At 37.9% G+C, this 24459-nt stretch overlaps 1 protein-coding gene across 1 annotated transcript in view; it reads right to left on the bottom strand.

Annotated features, from left to right (window-relative positions):
• The window catches only part of WDR41 (WD repeat domain 41), a 43888-nt gene extending 29961 nt beyond the window's left edge, over positions 1-13927 (bottom strand). The window contains exons 1-2 of the mRNA XM_023510940.1: positions 13576-13927; positions 11365-11480 (exon numbers count right to left, since the gene is read on the bottom strand). Coding sequence (XP_023366708.1) covers positions 11365-11480; positions 13576-13626 — 167 coding nt within the window. The 5' untranslated portion in view covers positions 13627-13927. The remainder of the gene's footprint in view (positions 1-11364; positions 11481-13575) is intronic.
• Between the last annotated feature and the right edge of the window lie 10532 nt (positions 13928-24459).

Raw genomic sequence — 24459 nt, forward strand, 5'->3', positions numbered from 1 at the left:
GCTCAAGCGAGTCTCCTGCCTCCGCCTCCCAAGTAGCTGGGACCACAGGCGCCCGCCACAACGCCTGGCTATTTTTTGGTTGCTGCCGTCATTGTCGTTTGGCGGGTCCGGGCTGGGGATTCGAACCCGCCACCTTAGGTGTACGTGGCTGGCGCCTTAGCCGGTTGAGCTATAGGCACCGAGCCTAGTATCTCTTATAAAAAACAAAACAAAACAAAACAAGTAGTTAATAATTATTCATCTTACTACAATGGATAACTAAAAACTTGATGTACTATATCGTTTATCTTAAACCAAATCCCAGTCAGTCAAGCATATACTCTAGCCATCTCCAAATCAGAAAAGAAAATTTAATCTTCTAATTCCTAATTGTAAGATATACAATTAGTACTGGAGAGAAGAAATCAACTAAAAAAAGGAGTATTTAAAATGTTAACAGGCTTAAACTATTTAATGAAGGAAGAATAGTGACTATACTGCCATAACATTTTATATGTTAATTTTGTAAAAACACTAAATTAACATAATACAAAGACTTACAATTTTGAGAGAAATACTTCCTTACTAATTAGGACAAAATGCAATAAATGTGATTCTATGCTAGGTATTACGGAGACACCAAGATGAATTACATGTGGCCTCAAAATCTTAAAATTTAATGATTGTTTAGAAATGTACTGTATTTTATTAAATCTGAGACATCATCAATTATAAGACACTTTATGTATCATGTACTATTTAGGTACTATGTAAAACCATTTACAATGTACCATTAAGGAAAAAAATGCTACCAAATTTAACTAAAGACAGCATTGATCATATGATGAATCCAAATCTTGGAGATGTTAAAATGGGGAAAATATGCTTCTTAGGCTTAATGAAATATAGTTATTACTATATTTATTGGTCTTTATAACAGTACTTCCTAGTCTAGGGAATCTCTATCTCTGGCAGGTATAAAATGAAGAAATGCTTGTTGAATGAATAAGCAAACATTTAAGTATTACAAGGGCTCTGTAAAATAGATCTATTAATGTAACCTCATCTTTTCCTTTTATCATTACTAATGTATCAATACACTATCACAACAAAAATAGAAATTTGAAAAAAAAATTTTTTTAAGACAGGTTCTTGCTCTTGCTCAGGCTGGTCTCAAACTCCTGAACTCAAGCAATCCACTTGCCTCAGCCTCCCATAGTTCTAGGATTACAGGAGTGAGCTACTGCACCTGGCTGAAATTTTCCCAGCACACCAAAATTAATTCCTTTATTTTCCTCATGTTCCTGTTCAATTCTGATGCATATCCTTCAGATTTTCTTAATTTGAAGCCAAATCTTTAAAAAGTCTCTGAGATTACACAATTAAATGACTAGGCAAAAATTATATGCATGAAAAACAAGTTTATCAAAGTGAAGAATGGCTTAATCAAGACCTATAGAAGACCTTCTAGAATTTATCCTCTCCTCTCCTCCCCTGATTATGAAAACTAAACATATTGTGTTAATGATTCACTCATTCGTTCAAGATCATTAAACACTAACTATATATGTGCTTGATGCTGAGAGCAAGTGATGGTTCTTGCTCTTTAAGGACTCATAGTATAATATTATAAAGTGATGCTACAGGATGAATTCATTGAGAATTCTTATTTATAACTTCTTCAACTTATTAAAATGATTCCTTCTAAACACCTTCTCTTCAACATCTCAGAGAAAGTACTCTCTTTCTTGCCAACTATGGAATGAAAGTACTGCAAAGCTTCATAAAGATTTTTATAAAGTACAATGTTTTACAAAATGACAAACAATTTCTATGTCAATTACCTAAATGATCATCTAAGAGTTCTTACTCATGTGAAGCCATTTCAATTAAGTCAAAGGTCCTACAAATTCAAAGATAATTTTAAAGTACATAGTAAAAAATATAGCCTATAAACCTGCACATAAATCTTCCTGTATTCAGTATCTACATAACCACAAATCTCTGGGAAAAAATCAAATAGAACATTATTATGGCAGTACAGAAAATCCCAGTGGTAAACTGACTTCTCACCTAATTTACAAGTACTTTCTAATGTGTGATGAAATTAAAATACTATTATTTTTTACTATAAAAGAAAGCTGAAAATGCTACTGCAATAGTAGAAGCCAGACAAAACTGAAAAATAACATAATTTTCACTTAAAACAGATTTTTGTTTGTATGCTAGAAAAATTAGAAGTGTACAAAATATAGACTTGAAAGAGAAATTGAAGGGAACTTGAGAGCATTTTAAAGAGGAATAGATTTTGAGGCCACTGATTCTTTCATGGTACGTACTTCAGCATTGACTGGCATTTTCCTTCATTAAGAAAAAGGAATTATGATAACAACTCTAGTATCTAAAAGTCTAAGGTCCGTTTTAAACTCACAAAGAGAGTGAAGGTAGGAAGATGTTCCCACAGTCATTTGCAAGGATAAAATCTTTGGCAAACCTGGGTGACAAGCTCAATTACAACTTTACCTTAGAATTGAAAACAATGTAACCTAAACATTTGTACCCCCATATTAATTTGAAATTAAAAAAAAAATACCTCCCTGAAAAAAAAAATCTTTGGTAAATTCTCCCCTCTCTCAAATCACAAATAGAAAGATTAACTGCACATAAAGTTTACAGTATTAAAATAAAAAATAATCCTTATGCTCTCCATTCTTCTAAGTTCAAATTTCCATGAAGAAACCTCCTTGATCTCTCTTTGCCCCACTGCACAGATGAGAACATGAACTGAACATGCTCAGTTTAGCCTCTTTGTATTTTCTGTCTGTTCATAGGGAGGTAACATTCTGGTCTACTCTTATTTTTGAGGTAAGCCTACATTTGAGGGGGCCTGCAATTGACAGTTGCACCACTGATTCAGTGAAGAAATCTACCTAATTCAGGGTGAAGTGTAAGGAAAGCCACTGAGGTTTATATCTAAGCCACATCCTTTAATCCAGCTTTTTATCAGACATTACTTTTTAAGCTGACAAGTTCATGTCCATCTGTGTGATTCCTTTATCTACTCTCAATACATTTTGTTCTGAAAGGGCCCAACAAGGGTGGTTCCCCCTAGGACACTTAAAATACTAGTAACATCTAAGAAAACATTTTATGTCATACTGAAGCAAAAATATTTTTTAAATTGGTATTTTCATTTCCTGTGTACCAAATATAGTTTAACTTTTCATTATGGAGAATTTAAATATGTGCAAAAGTAAAGAGACAGTTATTAACTCAACAGCCAATACTATTTCATCTGTAACCCACCCAATCCCTCTGTAGACTATTTTGAAGCAAATCCCAGTCACTGTATTTCATCAGTAAATTTTTCAGTATAATCTCTAAGGAAGCTTTTACATCACACCTAAAGTTAACATCCGTTTCCTTAATGTCATTACATACCTAATCACTGATCTCATATTTTTTAATCAGTTTATTACTTAGAGGGAAGATCCAAATAAGGTCCAGACTTTGCAATTGGTTGATACACCTCTAAAATCTATTCTATTCTACTAATTTGTTCTCTATTTTTTCCTTTCAATTTATTTGTTGAGAAAAAGTCATCTGCCTTGTCGTTCTGGATTTTGGTAACTACTTTCCTATGCTGTCATTTAACATGCACCTCTGTCCCCTGTACTTTTAGTAAACTGATAGTTAAATCTAGAGACATAATCAGACTCAGATCTGACTTTTTGGTCTAATTCATAAGCGGTTTGCATACTCTATCAGGAAACAATTTCTAGCAGCCTTTTTTTTGGTGTGTATGTACATGTGATGTTAACAACCATCAATAATCATTGCCCATTTCCTTTGAAGTTCAGAGTGTGTAACCCCATAATATGTCACTTTAATACAAGGATTATTTTCAGCTAAAGACAACTGAGAAAAAGCAGACGAATAAGGAGCTCTCTGCCTGCCCCCCATGTTCCTGAAAACACCTTGTTAAAATGCCCCACTCCCACCAGGAAGAAGATAACAACCTTTTCAGGAGAGATGAGATGGCACCAAGAATGCATCTACAAACAAACCTTTCTAAGTAGACTTTACCTACCAATACTTTCCCCCATATATTTGCTTTCTTACAATTTGCTACCCCAAGAAACTCAAAATCCCTTTGTCTTGTCACTTTTCAACAAATTTATCATTTTGTTAAAATGGTAAGTAAGCCCAAGTTTTAACCACCCCTCTGAGTTACTCATTGAGTACTCCACTGTGCACAGGAGATGCACACATTAATATACTTGTTTTTCTCTTGTTCATCTATCTTTTGTTGGTCTAACCTTCAGAGTCCTGGCCAATATACCTAAGATGGGTAGAGAAAAAGCATTTTTTACTCCTCTATACATTAGAGATTATAAAATTATGATACTCCAACTCTATTATTCTTCCTAGCTTGAATTCTTTTATAGAGAGAAATTTCTAGGCTGGGTGTGGTGGCTCACCCCTGTAATCCCAGCACTTTGGAAGGCTGAGGTGGGTGGATTACTTGAGCTCAGGACTTTGAGACCAGCCTGAACAAGAGCGAGATCTCGTCTCCAAAAAATAGCCGGACATTGTGGTAGGCTCCTATAGTCCCGGCTGCTTGGGAGGCTGAGGCAAGGGAATCACTTGAGCCCAGGAGTTTGAGACTGCTGTGAGCTACGACTCTACTGCACTCTACCAAGGACAACAAAATAAGACTCTATCTCAAAAAAAAATTTCTTCTCATCAATTATTACTGATCCCAAGACACAGTTTATACAAGAAAGGCTATTATATAAATCTTGACTTTGCCCCTTTATTTACCAGTTTTCAAAATAATGAGTTAGCTCCTAGCATCACCCAAATATAACCCAAATGTAACCCATGAGTTCTCTTTTTTAAGTATCGTCATGAACCCACAAATTTAAACACATGATATGTTGCAATGCACCGCAGTTATTTCCGGTATCCATGCTCAGATTGTCAGATAGGTTTTTAAGCAACATTTTAAAGATGTTCAATGCAATAATTTTCAAATGCTTAGTAAGGGCATTTTGTAGGTGAGGGAGCCTGATTTTACCTACAAATTACAGAATTTTACTGTGAAGATGACAGAATTTAAAACTGAAATATAGTTATAACCTGCAGTCCCCCCAAAATTTGATTAGATATACTGCTATACGAAGTAGCAATTACCTTTCCACTTACTTGTTATCACCACATCTTACATCTTATCCAACTAAACAAAATCCACCTACATTTCTAAAATACGAGCCAAAGGGCCAAAATTAGAAATAAGAAAAAGGGAAAGAGAAAGGGTAATATTCACATATACATGCGGCACTGCCCTAATTCCTTACCTGATTCAAAGAACAACAGAAACCAAATAAACAAATGTACCGCAGAGACTCAGTCATTTATGAGTCTTGGAAATAGAAAAGGTTTTTTTTTTTGCAGTTTTTGGCCGGGGCTGGGTTTGAACTCGCCACCTCCGGTATATGGGGCCAGCGCCCTACTCCTTTGAGCCACAGGCGCCACCCAGAAAAGGCTTTTTTTGTTTTATTGGCAACAGTTTTAGTAAAGTCTATTAGAATAAATCAAAGTGACACTAGGTAAGCTCTTAAAAAAACTGGTGGACAGTGTAAGTTGTGATTAGTATTGTAGCTGCTGGAATTCATGATCAAAACAATTCTTCAGGAACAGTACCTTAATATCTCTGAAAACTATATTAACTTTTTCAAGCCATCAAAAAACTATTAACCAAAGGTTTACTTAAAGTTAACTTAAAGGTTTTTAAAAGCTACCCAAATGCATATCAGTGTACTCGTGTAATTAAAAAATTAAAGAGCTCAACTTGCAATTCTATAAGTGTAGCCAACACAAAGATATGCCTTCCAGAGCCCCTTTCAAGAGAGGACTAGCTGCCCAGCTGTGAGGAATGGAGACATTTGACTGGCTCCAGCTGTTGACTTCAGGGTCTATTTTAGCTTTCAAGCCAAAGTTGGCTAAGGTGGCCCCTACTCACTGGGATTACACAAGATGGTTAAAGCCACGGACACATTCTTGGATGAAAAAGACTAAGTCAGTGATACAAAGCTCCAGTTATTTATGTTTAGCACAGAACTCCTCTCAAGGCAAACTTTCCTCCAGCACTCCCCACTGGGAGGCAGAAACTGTGTATCTGCATTGGAGTAGCTGACATTTTGTAGGCATGCTTAAATGCATTTTAGGGTCTGCTTCCCAGAGAACCCGGCATTAGGACTATCTAATCCATCTCGACTATTAATCTTTATTCTCTGAATCTTAGTAAGAAAGAAGAGTCTTAACTTAAAATATCTTCTTAGAGTAAGAGGGACTTTACCTAACAAATGCAATCTGTGAAAACTGGTTTCTTGTACACTCTATGAATCCCCAACAACAACAAAAAAATCTTATAGATGAAGCATACTGTTTGTTTTTAGTGCATTACCAAACTACATGGAGTTTGTCTACTTTCTTGTGAATGTACAGCTTCACCAACCACCCCAGAGGCAAATTTTTGTTCTTCAGTTTGGCACTTCATGGGTCATCTGATTCTTTTCCAGTCATGATCACCATCCTACATAACCTTGTCTATTTCCTGGAGGAGCAAGGAATGGTCAAATGAGCAACAGAGAAAACTATTCTTAAAATGTGTTATGAACTCAGTTTAGTTTAATATGTCAAGTGCTAGAGTATTACATGCGATTTTAGCACAGTCCATTTTTTGGAAGACTCTTGCTGAGGCTTAGCCTTCTTTAGTGATCTCCCAATCAATATGACCCTCACTTCATGTTCAAAAAATACTAAAGAAGAAAAGAAAAGACAGCTGTCTGTTAGGTTATACAGGATTTATTTGGTATCTTCAAAAACCAATCTGAGAAAATTTTCCACTCACTGATTTTAGCTGAGCCACCAAGAAAACAAGAAAATCCTTCTGAAAATTTTCAATAAGTTGATATTATCTAAAGACCTGAAGCGTGAAACCTGGATTACAACAGCTGACCAAAAAAACTTAGAATGTGATGCCTACAAAAACAAAGTAAAAAAACATAAAAAGTAGAATATAAAATTTATTAAAAATTGGAAAGACATTTCTATAATTTAATAATGTGTAAATGATCCACATATGCAATGGTAAGGATAATTCTAAACTATTAATAATTCAATTAAGAGTGAAAAGTCTGAGCTCTTAATTCTTTTATATACTATTATTTATATACTGTGTAAGTTTTCCTATGTCCTTCTTACCAAGAATGACTTTCAGTTCATGTTTTGTTTAGTACACTATGGAATTACATTTTGAAAAACAAAACATGAATTGAAAGCTCTATAGGTCTGCAACTGAAAAACTTCAGGCCTAATTATACAGAGTGGACATAAAGTTCACATGCAATTTAAAATAGTTTAACAAGCTCAGCACCTGTAGCTCAGCAGCTAGGGAGCCAACCATATACACCAGAGCTGGTGGGTTCAAACCCAGCCTGGGCCTGCCAAACAACAATAACAACTACAACCAAAAAATAGCCAGGTGTTGTGGTGGCACCTGTAGTCCCAACTACTTGGAAGGCTGAGGCAAGAGAATCACTTAAGCCCAAAAGTTTGAGGTTGCTGTGAGCTGTGATACCAGGGCATTCTACCAAGGGTGATATAGTGGGACTCTGTCTCAAAAAAATAATAAAAAATAAAATAAAATAGTTTAACATAGCAAACTGCACACAAACTTTATGGATAGATACACTATATATAAATTTTTGTATAGTAATGACTTGAGTACAAAGAATTCAATGTGATTCATGAAGTTATTTCATCATTTATTGCAAAAGCTAAAAAGTAAGCTTAGTCATCTGTCATCTATTCTAGACTTTTAAATTCATTGTGGTAGATAGCAAACTGGCCACAAATTATGACCCCTCCTTATACCGACCTCATTTGCGAGACGACTTAGGTGCCCCTTTCATAAAGAGGCCAAGTTAATCCACTCATTGAATTTGTACCAGCTCTTAACTTCTTTGACCAATGAAACAACAGCAACTATGATTCAAATAAAGACTTGAAAAATGTCTTACTTTGGGGCTTGCCATTTTGCTGGTATCAGAAATCCATCACTATGAGAACAAGCACCTGGGAAACCAGATGGAGGGAGACTGCACTCATCCCACCTGAGACCATCATGAAGCAGCCACATCAACCAATCTACCAGTTGGCTGCAGATGTACAAGTAAACCTAGCCAAGACCAGCTGATCCTGGAACAGGTAAAGAGACTCACCCAGCTGAGCCTCGCTTGACTTGCCATCCTGTAGGATAATAAGCTAAATAGACGGAGGTTATTTTATGCCACTAAGCATGGGATGATATTTGACAGAATAGAACAGGCGTCCTCAAACTACGGGCCACATGCGGCCCGCCTAGGACAGTTATAGGCCTGCCTGGTGTTTTTGCCGCTGCTGCCTGTCCTGCTAAGCAGCCAATGTCCAGGGGCCCACAGTCCAGCCCTCCAACAGTCTGAGGGACAGTGAACTGGCCCCCTGTTTAAAAAGTTTGAGGACCCCTGGAATAGAAGATAAGTGATATACTCATGTATAGCTTTCTCACTGTTTACAGAATATTTACTGTATCACTAAACAACCAAAAAATACATGACCACCACCACGGGGAAAATATAATTAAACACCTGTCAGCATTATTCTAGAAGCTGGCCTTTTCTACAAATTGTTCTTCTAACTATGTAATAAGAATAACCAAGAGGGCATTTCACAGAAGACAGCAGTGAACAGGGCATCTTAACAATCTATATTTAAGGGTCATAACCTGAACATATACTGTGTATTTGTTATTTAATCTTCCCTAGACAAAATGATTTTAGTATTCCTTAAGGCCCAAATATTAGTGATGATGTTATAAGAAATTACCAGTGATGATGTTTCTTTCCTAGCAACTTACTATGGGAAGCTATGGTGTAAGAAAACTTAAGCTTCAAATATCCCACCTCTCCAGAAATATTTCATTTCCACAGAAACGATCGCTTAAATAAAAGTGTCTCTAAGGATATAGCAGCAACAATGAATATTATCCCAAAAAGGCTGAAGATTATTATGTTTAGCATGCCATGATTTGGATGGCTTGCATCACTATAGGAAAACAGTGCTAATGGGCACTATTTTATATAGACATACGCACACACATATATATCACTCACATATACACACGTGTATCTCATATATAAGGCAAGTCTTTCTAAATCTTTTCAATCAATGTTGAGAAGCATGGGGTGTATATTAATTTTGCTAACCATCAGCCCTGGTTCCTAGAAGGGAGCCTCTAAACCAGAATTTTCCATGTGTCTTCATTATTTGAGGGACCACACCTGAGTTCATGCTAACAGGATGATTCACAAGTAGGTCCTTAAATAATTTCAGGATAAGGGCTGGCCAAACTGGAAGGGTGAACCATGTGATTAGAAGGTTTGGGTTTTATGTTTCTCTGACAGGTATCAACTGATCCTCCAACCACCTGGGGTGGGGATGAAAGGGTCTAAAAATTGAGTTCAATCATGTGGCCAATTATTCAAACACTCATACCTACATAATGAAACTCCAATAAAAACTCTGGACACCAAAAGCTCAAGTGAGCTCCCTTATTGGTGATACACATTGATGTGCCTTGAGGGTAACAAGTCCTGAGGACATAGAAGCCTTACGTTTGGGACTCCCAAAGACCTCACCCTATACAACTCTTCATTTGGCTGGTCCTGATTTGTATCCTTTATAATAAAACTGCAATCATAAAAATAGTGCTTTCCTGAGTTTTGTGAGTTATTCTAGCAAATCACCGATCCTAAAAGGAAAAGAGGAATTTGTAGTCAGCTAGTTAAAAGTGCAGGTGGCCTGGGAACCCAGTAGCTTTTGGCTAGTGTCTGAGGTTAACAGAACATTGTCTAGGATGCACTGTGTTCTTCACCTGTGGACCTAACTCTAGGTAGTGTCAAAATTGCACTGTACATGGTAAAAGCAATATAATGTCAAAGACATAAAAAAGAAGACAAGGTTAATAGATAGTAGAAGTGATAGTCAGAGTTAGGCATAATCAATACTAGCAGTCACCCATAGAGTCAAAAAGAAAGGTGGCAGGATAATAAAGGAAGAACTGGTAAACAACAGAAGTAGAGTTGGGGGCCTAGGATGGCCCATGTGTGGAATAAGAAATACACAGCCCCTACTCTCATGAAGCTTACACTTTTGAGGAGAAGACACATATTAAGTAGTTACACTATTAATTATGTAACTGTTAACGAAGGTATGTCTACAAAGGATAAAAACATAGCTGAATACAGGCTCAACAAAGAGATATATGGATCATAGCTTACAGTCCTAAAACCTACATACCTTCATCTGTACTTATAAATGTATTAAACATAATATTATACATGCTAGTAATAAAGTGCAGATTAATGTATATTTTATTTATTTATTTTTTTGAGACAAAGTCACACTTTGCTGCCATGGGTAGAGTGCCATGACATCATAGCTCACAACAACCTCAAACTCTTGGGCTTAAGCAATTCTCTTACCTCAGCCTCGCAAGTAGCTCGGACTATAGGCGCCCACCACAATGCCCAGCTATTTTTAGAGATGAGGTCTCACTCTTGTTCAGGCTGGTCTTGAACTCCTTAGTTCAGGCAATCCACCCACCTCAGCCTCCCAGAGAGTAGTATTACATGCGTGAGCCATCGGCCTGGCTTAATGTACATTTTAAAGGAGTTTCATCAATAAAAAAAATTCAGATTTGATCCTTACCTTCCACTAAAAACAGTACATTTCTAATAGGTACCTGATATTTAAAACATTTACATACATAGTTGACCACCTCCTTACGTTGACCTAATTTTCATAGACCAGACATCACCAGATGTACGACTCAGTACAGCAGGCCTAGCTCCTTATGTTGACCACTTATGTTTGTTACAGTTTGTTACAGTCCCTTGGGAGGTCAACTTACAGAGGTTCTACTACATTTGTTTCTCCAATTCAGGTTTACCTTATCATACAGTACAACTCTCTTTCACATTTTAAAGTCATATAATTTTCTCTAAAGTGTAAACTAACAAGAATATTTCTGAGAACTCAAAAAACAAACAAATATAACCCTCAAGTTACTAGATGAGACACCTTGACTATGGGCAAAAAAGACTTCAGATACAAATTCATCAAGACACAGAGGTCAATTTCAGTTTTTACTAAATGTTAATCATCAGTTTTGAAACTTTTAGAAAAGATGTGCTAATCCTGAAATTATTTGTTTTTAACACGGAATTCTCTAAAAACTGTTCCTGAACAGTAGTCAACTGGACAACTAGAGTCTCTTACCTGTAGTCATCCAACTGTACCAGAAATCGTACAATATCATGATGAGCTTTCAGCACAAGCAGTTCAGTGTAGGGGTTCTGGGTTTGCTCTTCACCTATTGTCTGTAACGGAGATTTCTTGTGTTTTGTGGTGGGGGAGGGGAGCAAAAACAAAAGACAGAGAAAGAGATAAAATCATTTATGATAAAACACCACTGCATGGTATACATCTAAGAATATAAGATCTAAAAAGCCAGAAGACAGCATGTTGTAATACTGAGTCTTTTTTCCCTCAATATCAACTAAATAACTGCCAATTAAACATAAAACACTTCTTTTACCATGAATTCACACCATAACTTTTAGTATTTTCATGTGACAATACATTTACAAAAAGAGTGAATGTCATTTTATGTAAATTATATCTCATTAAAACCTGACTAAGAAAAATTAATAGATCAATCCAATTCAACATTTTAGAATGAGTGTTTCTCAATTAAAATATGCAGAAGACAAAACAAAACTGTAAATCAAGGGGGTAAAATATAGACTACAACACTGCCCAGTTCATTATATGCAACCAATACATGTTTGCTGAATGAAAGAATAAATTAAATCATTTAGACTCAATGAATTCAACTCTGGACAATACTGATAATTACTAACATTTACAGAGTAAGGCCATCTGCGAGACACTGTGCCAACTACATACACCATGTAACTTAGTAATTCTATAAGGTAAGTCTTACTCCATTTCTAGAGTCAAATACAGTACTATTTCATGATAAATTTTGTACTTAACCACTAAATCAGGGTTTCTCAAACTTGACCCTTGACATGTTGGCCCAGATAACTCTTTGTTGCTGAGAGTTGTCCTGTGCATCATAGGGTATTTAGCCACCACCCCAGATCTACATATACTAGATCCCAACAGATGTCCCCCACACATGCACAACATTGCCATATGTCCTCTGGGAGGCAAAAATCACCCCAGTGGAGAAACACTGCCTAAACTAGAAGCCTGGACACAAAGTTCTTGCCTAAATTAGGGATAACTACTGTACAAATTCACAGCAGTTATACAATTGAAATACTTCTATAAGAAAAAATGTATATATTAACATGCATAAATGTTTTCCAAAAAATCCACTTGAATGCAGTAATTTTTTATTTACTCCCTGTCTCCCTTCTAGGAGAGCTTCTAAGAAGCAAAGCAAAAGTGAGACATCTGAAAATTGTATAAACTGCATCTCCCCAAATGAAAGCCTGCCAGGAATGGCAGAATTGGTTAATTAAATTATATGGTTAATTAAATAATCAGGTTAACACAGAATTGTCATATATATCACATATGGCCTTTCAGTGACTCACAATTTTTCCATAATCTGAAGGATTTCAGACAAATCTGAAATAAGCATTTAAAAATAGACAATAAACCTCAACTGAAAGATATGAGGAAGTTAAAACCGACAAGGCTGCTTACACAGAATCACCAATTTTTTTTAACAGTCAAAAAAATCTTATAAGAAATAAAACGGAATTCAACATAAATTCCCTTCTTGAGTGGCATATGAAATAAATTCCAGGCCTCAACATTTTTAAGACTGCAAAGTTATTTTATTCAGTTTTCAAATGTGAATCTCATTACACAGTCTATTTGATTATTCAGACCCATGAGAAAAGTATGACTACGGAATCAAAAACAGCATTAATTAGAGTCATTTTCTTGACCTTGAAGCAATAATTATATCCTTATTTTGGTCCTTGGATAAACAAATTTTATATTCCCTGTATCACTTGATGTTAAGACATACGAAGTGAAATAAATCAAAAGTGGAAAGTTGCAGTCACCACTTGCTCCTTTCTAGTTAAGTAGGATACTTCTTAAAATTGAAACGAGGATGGTTTAAGCAGCCAAAGGATCTACGTTCTTACAGGTTCCAACTGGGCTAATGACTAGCTGAGTGTCCCTGAGCCAGTGGTCTAGCGATTTCGTCTCTGCTCACCCCTCCTGGAACTTGCAGGGCAGGTCTGGGGACAGTGGGCACCGCGTACAGGGGGGTCCCCGGGAAGCGGCCCGGGTCAGTCCCGCGGCAGCGCGCAGCGCGTGCACGCCCGCAGGCCCCGCCTCCGCCCAGCCACCACCGCCCACCCGGCCAGCCCGGCTCAGAACTGAGCCACAGTGGGGCGAGCTCGGTCTCGGCGGGCGCAGGGAGGGTCTTCCCGGGTTTACCTCGGCCAGTCCCTGTGGTTCTCGGCCTCCCCCGATCAGCCATCGCAACATCCGGGCGGCGCGGCGCCTCCCCGGGTCCAGGCCCCAGTCAGCCCGAACGCCGACTCGGGCTCGGCCTCGTCCTACCTCCCGTGTGGAGCGCTATGGAGACGCTAATACTTGTCGCTCCAGATGTGCCCACGGGAGGTTGGGAGTGCAGAGCAGAGCCCACAGAAGAGGGAAGACTTTAATCTCCAAAGCGCTCCCGCACCCAGCCACAAAGGTTTAGTTTAAGCAGCCGCCCGGGGAGCAGCCGCCGAAGGCGGGGGACAGCGGCGGCGATTCCGAGGCGCGCGCGGCGCCGAGTGAGCACGCGCGGGGAGGCGGCCCGGCGGCGCGGGGAGCTGAGAGCGGCCCCTGGAGGACGCGCGCAGAGCTGCAGCCGGAGCCCGGCGAGTCAGCGCGCACCGGGAGGCGTCCCCAGCCTCCCCGCCTCACCCCCGCGGGGTTACGTGGTTTTAGCAGCCTTTCCCTGGCTGGAGACTAGGAAACAAACCTCCATTTTCAAAACCCAAGAGAAGGGGTACCGCAGTAGACTTCCTCATCTGAACTAATCCAGCAGCACGTCTATATAACCCAATAGATCTGGTTATTATTGTGTGCTGTACTTCAAGTACTGTGCTAAGGATTCACATAAATCTCATAGTTACCCTTACAGTCTCTAGTTTATAGATCAAGAAACTAAAGCATCTTTACCTAACAAATGCAATCAGTGTAACCTGGTTTCTTGTACCCTCAATGAATCCCCAGCCATTAAAAAAATAAAACTGAAGCTCTGAGAGATTAGGTAGCTCGTCTAAGGCTAACAGCTAGGAAGTGGCTGCATTGGGATTGGAACCCATCTCCAAACTCCAAAATTAGTGTTCTTGGCTATATGCTATACTCCGTAAAATAGAAATCTCCCTAAAGAATACAAGGCACGTCATGTACTTTATTTTGACTACTAAATTTTCTTAGGTAGTCAAAGGGCTGTGGTTCTCTAACCCTGGCTTCATATCAGAATCTCCCAGGTAGCTCTTGAAAATGTAGATTCCTGCCTTCCACCCCAGAGTAAGTAAAACAATCTCTGTGGTTGAAACATAAGAATCAAGGTTTGGGGAAGCTTCCTCTGGTGATTCTGATGAGCAGAAAGTTTGAGAATCATTGGCTTATACTTACCACATGTTTGCATATGTATGTTAGGTTCAAATAAGCCTCCTACCAGTGAATTCTTGTAAGGAAAGCTACAAACGAACTGATGCATTATTAATTGAAGAAATGTGTTGGGCACACAGGACTCAGAGTTGCTGCTCTCTAAGAACAAAGCGGAATGTCCTAGGCACGAATTAGAGGCATACATTCTATTATAAGGTGTATTAGTTGTGAGCAGCTGCCCAAACTAACAGTCACTAGAGAATTAGGATCTTAATGTGATTTATCTTTGTATTTATTTGGAGTGCACTGCACTTGGCAAGGGAACAGTGTGCTAGCCTCAACAGTGTGCTGCATGCAAACTGTAATACAGACCAAAATAGAGGACCAGCCCCTGGAAAGGGGGACTTATCTCTAGTGAAACAAAACAAACACCAGGATTTAGGTCCTGCAAGGAGTATCTTCAAGTGAGGCAACATGGGCACCTAAGTAGCCCAAAATTTATCCTCCTCCTTTTCCCCTTCTTTGAGAGTTTGCCCACTGTCATATTACTTTGATCTAAGGAACACTCTGCTGATCCTTTAAAGCACTGTTCCAGAAGCAAATGCCTCCCTCTTTGGTTCATCTTAGCATAGCTGAGAAAAAAGCTTTATAAAAAATTATACTAGAGCAACATTGGGGAAGTTGGAGGAGTAGAAAGAACCAGGAATTCACCTCCCCACCCAGGAAACAACCGTACTTACAGAAACTGTCTAAAGTAACCATTTCGGAATTCTAGAGTTTGTGTAAATTTTTGCAGCCTCCAGGCTGGCCCAGAGGCTGGTTACCATTGTTTTCAGCCCTCCCTGGCTTAAACAACTTACTGTGAATTTAAAGTAGCAGCACCTGTTTGGTCTTTTCCTAACTTTTTTCCCTTTTGACAAACAGATATTTCAGGATTAGGACATTCAAAAGCAACCATGTATATGGGGGAGTTAAGAAAGTCATGACACATATCCAGAAAAAGACAAAGGCTCAGAAAAGACCCAAGAAGAACTTACAGCTTTCAAATTCAGGCTAATTCCTGGCACATAGAAAACCTTAAAAAATAAACAGAACAGAGTTACCACATTATAAAATTCAAATGTTCAGTTTTCAAAATCCACTACTGGGGCCCAGTCACAAGCAGTTCTGTTGCCTGCTTTTTCTTCCTGTGTATGGGTTAGGCTTTCCTGTTTCTCTGATAATGTCATGATTTTTTTACTGTTGAAAACTAGACATTTAAGGTAAATGAAACCTATCAGCAAAGAAATAGGACATATAAAGCATAAGATCCAAATAAAAATTCTGAAATTGAAAAATACAGTAACCAAAATCTAAAATTCACTGAATGGACTCACAGTCATTGACACTGGATATTGATTTTCCCCCATAACTAGAGGTTGCTAGTGTTGTATTTTGCTTGTGTATTTGTTTCATGCCTTGCCCAACTATTTTAGTGATCTGTTTTTCTACCTGCACAGTGTGAAACTACTCTGTGTTCATCAGAGGGTGCAGCCTTGGGCATGGGACAGTCACCCTACAACAACTGGTTTTAGCAGGGCTCTCTTCAACTGTTTCTTTACCTGACTTCTCTTTTAAGATTTCTGCTCCTTTTGTCAGCCTCCACTGATTGCTGCCTGATTGTTTCTGAGAATGCTCTGCAGTATAAATGGTTCCACAGTCTGATCCAGTCAAATTTGGACAAGGATAGTTATTGAAGCCAATGTTTGAGGTTTGTTCTGTCTGCAGGAAGAATCCTCTTAACTGTGTCTTTCCCTGGTCCTCTCTTGTGAACTAACTGGCCTATGAGTTAACTCGTTGCTCTCAATGTGATATTTCAATCAATCAGATAATATAAAACATCAGTTCTGTTTCATTTCTGGGGACCTCACTCATTAAGATGTCTGATTTTCTGCTCCACTCTAAATTGTTATTTTCTAGGCCTGATATATAGCCATCTCTCAGGGGTTTCCTTTGTCATCTTCCTGGGAATTCCCTTTGTTTCAGGGGTCCAAGAAATCACAGTTGAGGTATATAGCTAAGAGAAACAAAAACATAGGTCCACATAGAAACCTGTACATGCATGTTTATATAACTGCATTATTCATGATAATCAAAAGGGCAGACAACTCAAATGTCTGTCAGTGGACAAATGAATAAACAAAATGTGGTATAACCGCACAGTAGATTGTGCCATGATAAAGTGTGCAGTACTGATACCTGCTACCACACGGATGAACCTTGAAAACACTATGCTAAGAGAACAAAGCCACAAAAGACCATATACTATGATTCCATTCATGTAGAAATGCAGACTAAGGAAATTTAAAGAGACAAAGTAGATTAGTGGTTGCTTAGGGATGGGGAGAAGAGGGACAAGGCAATGGCATCCAAAGAATATAAGGTTTCTTCTTCAGGAGATGAAAACTTAAATGTGGCAATAGTCACACATATCTGTAAGTATATTACAAAGCCATTGATTTGTAATATACTTTTGTATATTATTGTATATTGTATATTATATATACTTTTGTATATTATTTGTATTTGTAATATACTTATATATAATTTGCATGGTATATGATTTCTATCTCAATAAAGCTGATTTTAATTTTTTTATTATTTATTTATTTTTGAAACAGAGTCTCACTTTGTCGCCCTCAGTAGAGTACTGTGGCATCACAGCTCACAGCAACCTCAAATTCTTGGGCCTGATTGATCCTCTTGCCTCAGCCTCCTGAGTAGTTGAGACTACAGGCACTCACAACACCCAGCTATTTTTAAAGATGGGGTCTCACTCTTGCTTAGGCTGGTCTTGAACCCGTGAGCTCAGGCAATCCACCCACCTTGGCCTCCCAGAGTGCTAGGATTACAGGCGTGCACCACCGCACCTGGCTCAATAGAGCTGATTTTAAAATTCAGGCTGGTAAGATTTATTGGTAACCTGAAGTTGTCACCAAATCTTACTCCTCTATCAGCATATGAGAATAACTCTAACAAAAACCTTCTGAGAAACTTCCCCTCACATCTCACTGTGTCCCCTTTCCCTTCCTAAACCAATCACTAGTAAGGATCTGGGATCACCAGGTTTAGATCCGATTAATCATGACTCAACCAATAGGAAATGAGTGAACACCTAAAATTAAGGTTCTGCCTAACAAGAATGAAGGAGGGAATGGCTGTCACGCAGGTCATCAGTAGTGTCTGCTATACACTTGCTTAGCATGCTCAGGTTTCAGTCCCTTCCCACTATCGTAATTTTTCCTCATAACAACTCTATGACATTGGCAAGAGAAATAACTACATTTTTCAGATGATGAAACTCAGTCTCAAAGACGTGAAGTAACTTAACCATGGTTACACTGCCTGTTAAGCATGGAGACAAGATTTGAAGACAGGTTTTTCTGACTCTGACTTTAAGTTCTTAAATTAGAATTTTAAAAAACATGCCCCTACAAATAGAATTCATATTAAATGAAGTGGTACTTATCATAAATTTAAGAATTCTGTGCTGAAAGCTATTCCAACTCACAACTCTTATTAACAGCTCCCTCTTTCTCCTCTAGCAAACACAACCAGTTCATTCTCTCCAGCTGACCTCTTTTCAACACACACCACTGCACCAATATATCCTGTGCTCTCATTCAAACAAGGAATTGTTCAGCTAAGGATTGTGTATTCCTACTGAAGAGTTTGTTGTATATTTCATGGACTTAGGCAGAACGCCGTAGAATTTTAAATTGAGTTCTCTGCCTCCATCTCTAATGGCTTTTCATTCATAATTATATTATTTGTAATGAGTGCATTGGTGACAACAGAAATCCACAATAACATCGTCTATTGTTCAAATAAGCAGCAGACCCTTCTTTAATGACTTATTAATCAACCACATTCCGTCAATGGTATATCACATTAAATCTCTGAACAACAAGGCAAGGAATTTTTATTTTCTCTCCATGTAACCTGTGAAGCAATCTTTAACAATATGAATCTGCTCAAACATCCATCCACAGTTCCATTACCTCTACAGTCCTATTACTAAAGGTCAGCTTAGGTTAGTTCACTGTCAGCAGCCAGAAAGTTTCAAGAATAGATGAGCTTAATTGCTTTATTGTTACTATCACTGTGCCTATTTAGAATTCTGGTACATAAAACTTCTAAGATACTAAATCTCTATTTAGGTTACCAGGAAGCATTAGTTAAGTTGTATTCTTACCCAGAGCCACCCTAATTGTTAATACTACAGATGAGCACACTTAAGACACTTCATAAATCAGTCAAAGGTAATGTATATTATAATTACTTTACCACCTATTCTATTTCTACCATCCATAAGAGTTTAAGCAGTTGATCAACAAATATTATATTCCCACTTGACAGTCATAGGCCGTAACTATAGATACAGAACAACAGTATTATGCCTTTATCTAGATAAAAATGAGGAGAAACTAAAATTTATAATTTTGTTTATCAGAACCTTGCTGTTGTACTCTGGAAACACCTGGAGAGTGTTAAAAATTATTGATGCCTGAGTTCTAATGTAGGGATCAGCCTGGACATCAAATTTTTAAAAGTTCCCCAGATGTTTGTAATATTCCCCCAAAGTTAAGAAAAGCCATGGTTGGTACTTTCTGGGGCGGGGGTGGGGGGTGAGCATAAGTATGCTGGGCATAGTGAGAAAGGGTGAACAATTAGAAGTCTTTGGGACATAGAATTGGGTGGGGGAGATCGCAACTTTTCTGGCAAGAAAATGATGCTTAAAGTTCTGAAAATAGAAGTTAATAATAATATATAAGTGCAATGTCATATTCAGTACTCACATGTTACATTCTTAATTACACTGAAGCCTTGTTCAAGTGCTAAGGCTTCAAAGATACTGATATGGTTTGAATGTTCTGTCCCTCCAAATCTCATGTTGAAATCTGATTCCCAGTGTTGACTGTGGGGCTGGTGGGAGATATTTGGGTCACAGGGGTGGATCCCTCATGGAATGGTGTAGTGCCCTCCCTGAGATAATTAGTTCATGTGAGAGAGAGCTGTTTGTTTAGAAGAGGCTGGCGCCTCCTTCTCCCGCTCTTACTCCTAATCTCACCAGGTGACACACCTGTTCCCGTTCCCCTTCCACCATGATCAGACGCCCCCTGCATCCCTCACCAGAAGCAGATGCTGGGGCGATGCTTCCTGTACTGTCTGCAGAACCATACACCAAAGAAACCTTTTCTTTATAAGTTACCCAGCCTCAGGCATTCCTTTATAGCAATGCAAAACTGACAAATGCAGATGGCTTTTCCTTTAGGGGATCTTAAGCAGCAGTGGAAAATTTCTGATAAGATAGCATGAAAAAGCTCATGATTTTTCCTGTCTAAAAGCTAATAGATGATTTTATTCCCCAGATGCTAGCTGAAACACACCTGAGTGACTGGCATGTTGTGAGCACTTAAGGGTTTGTTGCACCTCCATGTTCTTGAGGTGAACTACGTGGCATGTAGACTTTTTAATTCTTGTAATTCTTGTACTTTTTTACATAGTTTCTTCTGTTAACTTCTGTTCACTGAAATTTTGTGAAGATTTGTGAGCCTAATTCATAGACACTAGTGTCGTATGACTGCGTGGCACTCTGTAGGTCTCTGCACCTGTCAGTGAAAATTTGAATCTGTCAGGGGCGTTGCCTTTCTTTTTGTAGCTAGTGGTCAGCATTCACTAGATAACTAAATTAGCTCTTAAATTGAAAAACAATCTAGAATGCAACTTCTTCCTTCTTTCAAGATTATATAAGAACAGAAGAAGAATTCACAACTGTCCGCACACGTTGCCATAGCCACAAATCCTAAAATGACTTTTCTTTCCAATTAGCAAAGTCCTTCCTTGGGAACTAAATTATTATTCTTCATTTATCCACCTACTTCCTTCCTTCTTGCGTATGAAAATTAGCTCAGTGCCCGTAGCTCAGCGGTTAGGGCCCCAGCCACATACACCGGGGCTGGTGGGGTTGAACCCAGCCCAGGCCTGCCAAACAACAACTACAACCAAAAAGTAGCCAGGAGTTGTGGTGAGCACCTGTAATCCCAGCTACTTGGGAGGCTAAGGGAAGAGAATTGCTGAAGCCCAGGAGTTGGAGGTTGCTGTGAGCTGTGACACCACAGCACTCTACCAGGTGAAACAGTGAGACTCTGTCTCAAAAAAAAAATTATAAAATTTTTGTACACAGTACTAGAGAGGACATGAAGAAGTTGCCCATTATTTTTCTAAACCAGCCTTTTAAAAGAGGTGCTTATGCCTTTTTCCTTCATAAATTTTTTTAATGTTTTAACAGAAAATTTTCTAAAAACCATTAGTATTTTTACATAGTATTTGCCAGACATTAAATCTTCTTTTCATATGTTTGTGAACCCAGTTTATTTTTCTGTCTCCTTTGATTGCAACAACCCCTCATGCAAAAAGTCATCTTTTCTCCAAACTAGTAGTGGCCAAATCACACACCCTTTGCACACGCCCACAGATGGCTTGTCTCAGTCAATGATTCTTTAATCAAATTTTATTTTCCTTCTTTTGCTTCACAGAAACTTTTTTCTCTTTTATAGTTTGAGTCAAAGCTTCCCTTACATGCATTATGCTGATAGTTTTGTATTTCAATTCTAACAGAAAAATAGCATTTCTTTAAAATTTTCCATACAGGTAATTACAGCACATTATAGAAAATTGGAGACATAGATGAGGGGAAAAATTAACCCAAATTTTATTATCTTTTAATTTATTCTTATCATGTTGATATATTCCTGCCAATCTTTTTTTTCTGTACATCTATTTCTGTGCATAATCATACTGCAGATTCATTTCCGTACTCTGTGCTTTCCAGTTACTTCGGCCTAAGGATTTTCAATGTTAATTTATAGCATTCCATCTATTTTCCTGATTAATTTCTTTCCAGTCTTCAGATCTTAGTGCAAAGGTCACATCTTTAATTGGCAACATCTGCCTTAACATCTCAGTTTAGGGCAGGTTGCCTTGTGGTTTGCTTTTATAAAACCATGTTCTTTTCCTATATAGCACTAACCGTAAGTTTAATTATTTTCATCAGCTATCTCTCCACAAGGCTGTGAGCTCCATAAGAACCAGGACCAAGTTTATTTACTTTTGATCGTCAGTATCAAACCCGAACAAGCCCTGGAACATGTAGATACTCTTACGTGACAAATTCAGTCATGCATTGCTTAATGAGAAGGATATAATCTGAGAAACGCATTGTTGGGTGATTTTGTCATTGTGGAAACATTATAGAAGGTACTTACACGAACCTACACAGGCTAGCCTTCTACACTCGGAGGCTATACGGAATTGCCTGTTGCTCTTAGGCTACAAACCTGTACAGCATGTCACTGTGCTGATGCTATGGGCAGTTATAACAAGCAAAGAAAAGGTACAGTAAAAAAGGTTTAAAAATAGTACACTCCAATACAGTACCTACTAGGGGTGGAACTTGCAGGACTAGAAGTTGTTCTGGGCAAGTCACTGAGTGGTGAGTGAATGGGGAGGCCTAGGTCAGGTCTGAAGACTTTATAACACCATTAAATTCATTTTCAAAAATGTTCTTTCTTCAATAACATTAACCTTAGCTTACTGTAACTTTTTTACCTTATAAATTTTAAATTTTTACAACTTTCTGACTTTTGTAATAATGCTTAGCTTAAAACATAAACACATTGTACAGACGTACAAAAATATTGTCTTTATACCCTTATTCTACAAGCTTTTTTCTTTTTTTCTTTTTCCTAACTTTTGTAACTTTCTGTTAAAAGCTATGGCACAAACACACATATTAGCCTAGGCCCACACAGGATCAGGATCATCAGTATCACTGATGCCACGTCCACACCTTGTCAGGAGCAGTAACACACAGGCAGCTGTCATCTCCTATGATAAAATACCTTCTGGAATACCTCCTGAAAGATCTGGCGGAGGCTTTTTTTGTAGTTAACTTTTTTTTTTATAAATAGAAGGAGTACATTCTAAAATAATAATAAAAAGTATAGTAAACACATAAAGCTGTAACATAGTTATGATGCTTATTCAGTGTTCTGTATGGTATGTATTTGTATATGCTGTACTTCTCCATGGTGAGTGGGACAGTAGGTTTGTTTACGCCAGCATCACCCTGAATGTGTTGCACTACGATGCCATTAGGCAATAGGAATGTTCAACTCCATCATAATCTTTTCAAACATTTTTTTGTTTAATTTCTTTTTTTTAGAGACAAGGTGTTACTCTATTGGCCTGGATTGCAGTGGTGCAATCATAGCTCACTGTCACCTGGAACTCTTGGGCTCATCAGTTCCATAATAATCCTTTTGAACCCCCATCATATATGCAGGCCATCATTGACCAAAAATCCTTAGATAGCACATTACTGTCTCTATTGAGATGCCATCATGTGCCAACAAATGTAAATTTTTTGAATCAGTGAATAAACGACGCTTATTTTCAATGGTCATTTGATAATCTATTATACGATGTATATTATTATACTGTACCTAGCCAAACCCTATGTTGGACATTTAGATTGATTCCAGTTTGTCATCATTATTAATAAGGCCTTAATGAGTCTCTGTGCACACATTTCAGTACTGACAATAATTTCCTTAGAACTGTTTCTGAGAAACAGAATTGTTGAATCAAAGGCAAATACTTTCTTACGGTTCTTGATACCTATTTCCCGGTTGCTTTCTAATTTGTGTCGCCACCAGCAATGATACGCTAGTCACCTGTTTCTATCTGTCTTGGGCATTTTAAAATGTTTTTGTTAAGTCACTCTTATAATAGATAATGCATAATGCATTCTTAATTATAAGCTGGGTATTTTTCTTATATTATTTGCATTTTTATTAACTGTATATCCAATACCCTTTCTAATACTATTTTGATGCTTCTAAGCTGAGAGGATGGACTAAATTAACAAAGTAGATACCACATAGATATTATATAAAAATTATTAAACATATGAATATTTGTTAAATATTTAATGTTTAAATATTAAACATAAATAGTAACTGTAATCAATACATTAATCTTCATTTCCCATGGCAATTAGTTGATAGTAGATTCAGCTTCAAGTTATAGAAAATTCAATATCAGAGTCTCATAATAGAAGTTGATCTCTGTCCCAGAAAAGTGGTCCACAGCTGTTTTAGCACAGTGTCTAGAACCCTGGCCCCTTCCATATGAAATATAGTTTTACTCTGTGTGCTCTCTATTTCATGGCCCAAGAGAGTAGCATCTTTGTTCAAACAGCAGGATAGATGAAGGGTTGAAAAGAAGAGGCAAGTCATGTGTGCTCTTTTTCCAGAAGTTGCCACAGTGTATTTTCATTTACGACCCATTGGTCAGAACTTAGGAATATGGACACAGGCAACTGCAAGGGAAGCCCAGGGATGCAACCTGTATACTGAGCAGTGAAATGGCCAGATAAAAATTCTATTGCTAACAATAAAGACGGATATTGAGGAACTACTACTAGTTGCTGCCATAGTAATGTAATGCAGTTCAAATAATCCACAGATAATTTACAGATCTTCATCTTTAAATATTACGTAAACATTACAAATCCTATTGATTTCTAACCAGAGCTTCTAGCAGATGAAGTAGTGACCAGTTCACTAAAATTATAGGTCAGAGTCTGGGGCAGATTTGTTCTTCTTG

Source organism: Otolemur garnettii, unplaced genomic scaffold (genome assembly GCF_000181295.1).
Source record: "Otolemur garnettii isolate 467f Iridium unplaced genomic scaffold, OtoGar3 scaffold00017, whole genome shotgun sequence".
In the NCBI taxonomy this organism is placed as follows: Eukaryota; Metazoa; Chordata; class Mammalia; order Primates; family Galagidae; genus Otolemur; species Otolemur garnettii.